The sequence below is a fragment of the Agrilus planipennis genome, unplaced genomic scaffold (genome assembly GCF_000699045.2).
Source record: "Agrilus planipennis isolate EAB-ADULT unplaced genomic scaffold, Apla_2.0 scaffold102, whole genome shotgun sequence".
Lineage (NCBI taxonomy): Eukaryota > Metazoa > Arthropoda > Insecta > Coleoptera > Buprestidae > Agrilus > Agrilus planipennis.
The window spans coordinates 392,555-399,895 of NW_020439034.1; the positions used below are offsets into that span (position 1 = coordinate 392,555).

Sequence of the window (7,341 nt, forward strand, 5' to 3'; positions counted from 1 at the left end):
CTTTGCCACAATTATTTTCGCGTTACTTAATTATTATATTAATTTATTTTTATATTTCGTATTTCAAAAAAATCGATCCGCAACGTCCAACCCGATATCAAAATATACTTTTAATTGCCTCTTCGTGTGTCTGTTTTTACAAATAATCCAAAAACCCTCTCATCATATATATGTATGTATGTACGTAGGTAATTTTTACTTTTTAGTTTAATTTTAATTTAATTTTATATTACTTTAAAGCACGCATGCTGAAAACAACCCCATAACCCGTCAGCCTATTTCGGCATCACCGTTTGGAATACTTCGACTGTAAATAGCTTGTCTGTAACTGTACCTATTCGTGACTGGAGAACGTCGATCGGGAATGGGGGGAGGCACGATGCCTTCGGGGGGACTCTCGATCAGCGCCACACCGCCAGCCTCGTCCATCTCCCCAATACTGTTTTCTGCCAAACTAACACCTATTTCCGGATGCTGAATCAGGCGACACTGCAGGGTGTTCACGTACGTTTTGTATCTCTTTAACTGAAAAAGAAAATTCATTAAATTGTACTAAGGTCTCGTCAAAAATTACCGAAGTACTAAAGTTAGTTAGTAGCGAATAAAGACAGATGGCACTATATTGCTAGTTACTTGATATTAATCAACCTGTTTGCATAGAGTATGCGCTAATAGAACTAATAAGTTCTAAATCGTGTTTGGCATTTGATTTTCTTTTGCTGACTAAGAAAAATTAACAATTTTGAAAATTTTTAGAATAAAATCTTCTCGATGGAGATCGTTTTAATTTATTCAATGATTCATTCATCAAATGCAGACGTTTAGGTAATCGTATTATAAAATAATTCGAAGTGGTCTGTATTCTGTCGAAACTGCCAGACGCGGATCGCGATTTCAACCTTTTTGGATCTCATCAGCGCGTCGCAGACAGTTCCGACAGAACACAGACCAACTTTTACCTGCTGTCTTAACAGCGTGTTTTATAAAATACCACAAATGGTGCGGTAAACACCACCTGTAGCGCAATGCTACATTTTAGGATTATGTATGCTCCAGCAAGGTCCAATTGTACTACAGATGGCGTTTACCGCGCCATTTGTGGTATTTTTTAAAACGCGCTGTTAAGACAGCAGGTAAAAACTGGTCTGTGTTCTGTCAAAACTGTCTGCGACGCGCTGATGAGATCCAAAAAGATCGAAATCTTTATCCGCATCTGACAGTTTCGACAAAATACAGATCACTTCGAATTATTTTATTCCATTATGGTAACGTGCCTATCACGTTGAGGTTAGCTATGCCGGGAGTCGTTTCAGCAAGTAGATATCCATATATTTAAATGGACCTTGTTGGAGCATACGTAATCCTAAAATGTAGCATCGCACTACAGATGGCGTTTACCGCGCCATTTGTGGTATTTTCTAAAACGCGCTGTTAAGACAGCAGGTAAAAGTTGGTCTGTGTTCTGTCGGAGCTGCCTGCGACGCGCTGATGAGATCCAAAAAGATCGAAATCGCGATCCGCGTCTGGCAGTTTCGACAGAATACAGACCACTTCGAATTATTTTATTCCATTATGGTAACGTGCCTATCACGTTGAGGTGAGCTACGCCGGGATTCGTTTCAGCAAGTAGATATCCATATATTTAAATGGACCTTGTTGGAGCATACGTAATCCCAAAATGTAGCATTGTACTACAGATGGCGTTTATCGCGCCATTTGTGATATTTTATAATCGTATTATGATTTTTATTAATTTTTGATCTCCAAATCTCGCGGGCTCAAGAGTCAAAAACTACAAAGCTAGTAGAGTTAACCCTGTGAACAACTTTGTAGAGAATAAGCTTTCCACAAAAATATCACTTTGGGCATACACAATCTCCTTTAATTTCAAACAATTTCTTACCTCATACAACAAATAATTCTCTTTTTCCTTATAATTTTGTATCACCAATGACTTTGACCCTTTTTCTGGTGCCATCTTCCTGTGTTCCTCCAATTCTAATTCCAGTCTAATAACTCTCTCCTCATGATCATGCAACTGCTCACGCTGAAACAGATTTAAAATGTTCATTTTATTATTGAACAACAAACTCGAAAATAAGCGCACTAGGGTCTATTTAGGACGGCGACATCCACAGTAAAATATTGAACTGTTAGTGGAAGATCTATTTTGAATTCATCTTGTACACGTCTTACAATTCGGCTCATCCAATCATCGTCCTTAAATAGCTTGTTCTGGCGTCTCTGTTAATAGAGGATATGTTATAAATATATATTAGGAGGTCTTTTAATCCATGGGTAGGTCTTTTAATCCACTTCATCTATCACGAAGTACGGACTTCGCCTTCCTAAACTGACCCACATTAAGAAAAGACTTCGCCTTCCTAAATTGTCCCACGTCAGTAAATGTAGCATCTTACCAGGTTCAATTTTGTGCGACTGCATGGTAGTAACGGTCTTTGGAACTTCTTCTGGGAACCAACGGCCGCTTCCAGAGGCTGTGCAGACAGACTTGCACATACGAAATTGATCGTCTCTATCCACGACTGCAGTTCCTTCGAATCACTTTGAATGAAAAGGAAAAAAGAATCACATTATCATTAAAGATTATTATTATGTATCGGTATTGTTTTGGTACCTAGTTTGGAACAAGTATTCAGCTTGATCTGCAGTCTGTAACCTGAAGACGAACTGCTTTTTGGTATAATCTGTTGCTTTGGTGGCTAGGGCGTGATGTATTCGGATGGCGTTGTGCAAATTGTCGCTCATCTGACTTTTTCGAAAACCATTCTCGTCTTTGTGTAAGTAGAGGACGAGATCTCGAACGGTACAGTAGAACATCTTCCAACTTCGCTTGTGAAATGGAGCTAGAAAGATGCAGCAAAGACCTTCGAAACTATTTTGCTTTGAAGCGACATCAAGATCTACGAAACTTCTTAATTACAAAATTTGTACAAGGTCTATTTGCATTGGATCATTCACTAATGTTATGAAATAGAACTATTTCCTAGCTTGACCTGCATCTCTAAAGGATGAGGTTCCAAATTTTGCGACATAGATGTAAGAAGGATAAAAGTTCTATTCCAGTTGAAGACACATGAGGAATTAGATACCCTTAATTACTATTTCTAAACAAGGGGGCCCCATTTTAGCGCAGGTGAGGCTAGAGGTTTTTGAATCTGTTACTGATACATTTGGAAGAAGAAGTCTGGTAAAGGTCGTTTGAAGTTTGAAATTTTGGATCAATTCTGACATCAAGGATGAAGAATTTTTCTATTATATTGATGCTGGATTATTCAATGTTTTGAAATGGAACCTCTTTACAGTTTCGTCGTGTAATTTCTAAGGATGAAATTCCAAACCTTATGAAATATAGTAGATCGAAGATGGATGATGGATCTATTCACATGAAGAACCTTTAAAATTAGGTACCCTTACTTACTACTTCTAAATAAGGGGACTCGATTTTAGCTCCGATTAGGTTAGATTTTTAAATCTGTTATTGATATAGGTCCAAGAAAGAAAATAGGTACTTCTTATGAGGACAAATGGGGAATCTTTAAAGCTATACTTAGCGCTTCTAAATAAAGATGACCGTTTTTAGCTTACATCAGACCAAATCCCAGAATCATTTAATGACACATTTAGAAGAAGTATAGTGAAGATGGTTTATAATTTTACTTCTATTATGATATGAAGAATCAGGAATCTATAAATGTGTAATTTCAAAATTACTAACGTTGGGTTATTCAAAGTTTTGGAATGAAACTTCTTCACAGTTGGGGTTTTCCCGGCACAGCAAAAGTTTTGTAATCAATTTTATGATATATACCCAAGAAGGAGGGAACTTTAAAACTATTCCAAATGGATTTTTTTTATCATATGAGATTAGATTTTTGGATTAGAAACGGGATTTATAGACTGAATATTTGAAATATTACTAATATGGAAGGTACTATCACCATCTAATGGATATTTGGTGCTATTGAAGTATTTCAAGCGTTAAACAATTGTCAATTTATTTAACTGCATCAACGACGTAACATTAGTAGCAGGAAATGCCCACTAGATGGCGATATACTCTCTCTATTTGGATATTACATCAACTCGCTCTGCAGGAACTATAGCAACCTGAAGAAATCTAATAAGTGCGACTCTCTTGGTAAATTTCTGGCCAAGAACAACAAGAAGGAAGGCTTGGTGAATAAATCCACAAATAAACATATAAATTCCCTATATTCCGTATGTAATTTCCCCTCAATTATTATTATATACTCACTTCTTTTGGCATTACTATCGTAACAGCATTTTCTCATTACATAGCCTTTTTTGTACTCGACAGCATTAGCAGTGTTAGGAACGTCCAAGAAAGGATTATTACCAATTCCACCTTCAAGAGGCTTATTTTGTACTTGTGATGCATTTTCTTCAATATCATCGTCCCTATAAAACCCAAATTATTTGAACCATTTATCATTCTTATTTAAACGCCTTAAAGTTACACGAAGTTTCATTAAGAGTAAAGTGGTTGTATTAACTCCATAACTCCACATTAATCAGGAGAATGTTATTTTCTTGTAGAAAGAACTACCTATCAGTGGCGCACAAAAAGGGTGAAGAAAAGGAGAAACTGCCTCACCAAAATACATTGGACTTTTTAAAATTACAGATTTCATTAAAATATCCAGTGTAACTCGCTTAATTTATGATGAGGATCATGGGCTCCTATTCTTCATTCCATTGTTATTGTATTTTTTAAATTGTATGCTTCCCAAAAAATCAAGAAAATATAATAAAAGGTTGTTAGAACTTAATAAAAAAAAAAGTGCTTTTGCGTCAAGAGCAAATAATCGAAAAAAAAAAAGAAAAAATTTTTAATTATGTGGGCATTTTTTCTTAACGAGCTGAACCCCCGAAATTTTGTGTACGCCCCTGGTTATACTTACAACGCCCATTCCAGCGGAAAGTTTTTAATTGCATAATAAAGTTGCTTGAGAACTTCTCTCGGAAAGTTGTCACATTCATTAAGACCAGCTAAATTTTCGATGAACTCATTACAAGTCATTTTCCTATTCATGTTCTGTCCGTGAATGTCCGTATTAAGCAACATAATTGCACATGTCAGTGTGTGTACAGCGTCTAAAATATTATAAAGTTGTCAAAGGTAAAATGGGGGCACAAGAAATACTTTCCCTACAGCAACCAACACCGACGTCTCGCATTTTTTAAAGTAAGTTGCAATTTGCCTCAAGAAAAAAGTCTTATGCCAAAATGCGAAACGTTGATATTGATTACTGTAGTAATATGAGTACTTTTAGATCTCATTTTGGCTTTTTTTTTTCTTGTTATCATGAAATGATATTTTAAAAAGTAGCTCAGTCAAAGAAGCAACATGACCTCATTTTATTTTTGGTAAAATAGTAAAAAAAAAAAATACGCTGATTCTGAATTTTGTTATGTACAGTCTGAGATGTTGGGGCAACATCTTTTAATTGAACAATTAGTCAAAAAGACGTTTGCTTTTTATTTTTTGCAAAATATCCGCTTTTCAGAATATTTTTTGTAAGTTAATTGTAGGTTAAAATAAATTATCTCGGTTCCAGAAGGTTCTAGAACATTCATTTTTTTTAATCTTTGTTTTTTATTTGAATGAGTGGCTAACTAACGATTAAAGTTGGTTTTATACGTCGGATAAACGAAGATGTTGCCAAAAAAATCGTTACAAAATATTTACAAAAAAAATGCGCATTTTTCAGTGAAGGGGAAAACAAATCCGATCGCACTTAGCGACATCCAACCAGCGCCATGTGGAACAAAAAACATGCAAGATACATATGACGAAAAACGCATTGGAAATGAGATTTTTCACAAAAAGTAAAAAAATGTTTTTTTTTCCACTAAGTCAGGATGGAAGGCGCAGTAGAATTATAAAACAGAGGATAACGCAAGGTCGGGGTCGCCTTCAACCAAAAGAAGTCACATCCATGTTCGCGAACGGTTAATTTCGAAATTCGAAAAATATTGTTTGGAGCGCGACGCTGTACGGGTGCGAAACATGGATAGAGGACGGTTAGAAATGAGGAGATACTAGAAAGAAATCAGAAAAAGACGTGATGGATAGGACACCTTCTCAGGCATGATGGGCTTATTAGAGACATTAGACAGCGTATTTGTTTAATGGTTTACCAAAAATAAAATTGGATCGTAACGGAAATGTTCATTTTCAATGGAAAAAGAGCCTCGTTGACTGGACTAAAGTGACAGAAATGGAAATCGAATTATAAAATGATCGTTGTCATCAAGTACAATCCTTAGACATGACTAAATAATTTTTATTTACCTTGTGAGTTAAAACACCCTGGATTACAATCCAAATACCTCTTAGAAAAGTGTACCAATACTCTTTCCCTTTCTTGAGTTTCACCAGTTAGAGAGAATTGTTTGAGGAACTTTCTTAGCGCTACATCTAATGTATCATGTTCGAAGTTAAAATATTTTAAATATTCTTCCGCTACGGCTCTACTAAATTCATTACTAAAATTAAAGAAAAGTTTACTGGATTAATACACTTGTTATAAAATAATGGAGCGAATAAAAATTTTACTTTTGTTAGGGACTTGGCTAAGAACGGGGTTACATTTGCTCCACTTTCCCGAAAATCTAAATATATGTATAAAATGCTAATGTGCGTACGTAAAGACAGGGTTTTCTCTATCACCACCAACTCTTATCAACTTCAACAACGTTGGGGTTGTAAATACCCCTTGGTGTCCTGCTGAAAGTAAGGGAGTTAGGTCGCGGTGGGTGGAAGTGTGTGGCAACAATGTGAAAAAATATATATCTGTCCTTTTCTAACTTATGAGACCTTTTGAAAAGTTCTAAAAATTTCTGAAATGATCCAGAAAACTCCAGAATGTGTGCAACTGTTACAATCGATCTAGAATGTTCTAAAAATTTCTGGAATGATCTAGAAAGTTCCAAATTGTGTGCAACTGTTAAAATCGATATGGAATGTTCCAGAAAGTTCTAGAAATATCCGGAATGATCTGGAAAGTTCCAAATGTCTGCAATTAATTTAACCCGACCAACGCCGGGTTTCGATGCTAGTTCATTTATATACTTTTAGAACAGAAAATAGTAACATTTTCAGACTAATCTTAGTCTTGATTTATACCTACAACTAGTCTTGGTCTTGATATTGCTATTCACCAGTAGATTCGTTTTAGTCTTGGTATTGTTCGCCTTCTTGTTTTTTTAAAGACTTACTGTAATAGTTCAGAAAAATTGAAATCATTTTATACAAAATTATATGTATGAAATTTTGAGTTCTTTGGATACGGT

General features: G+C 35.5%; 1 protein-coding gene across 1 annotated transcript in view; it reads right to left on the reverse strand.

Moving 5' to 3' along the window:
- Positions 1-6: 6 nt before the first annotated feature.
- The window catches only part of LOC108735145 (exchange factor for Arf-6), a 117,827-nt gene continuing 110,492 nt past the window's right edge, over positions 7-7,341 (reverse strand). The window contains exons 9-13 of the mRNA XM_025976649.1: positions 4,280-4,443; positions 2,639-2,867; positions 2,421-2,565; positions 1,904-2,047; positions 7-525 (exon numbers count right to left, since the gene is read on the reverse strand). Coding sequence (XP_025832434.1) covers positions 271-525; positions 1,904-2,047; positions 2,421-2,565; positions 2,639-2,867; positions 4,280-4,443 — 937 coding nt within the window. The 3' untranslated portion in view covers positions 7-270. The remainder of the gene's footprint in view (positions 526-1,903; positions 2,048-2,420; positions 2,566-2,638; positions 2,868-4,279; positions 4,444-7,341) is intronic.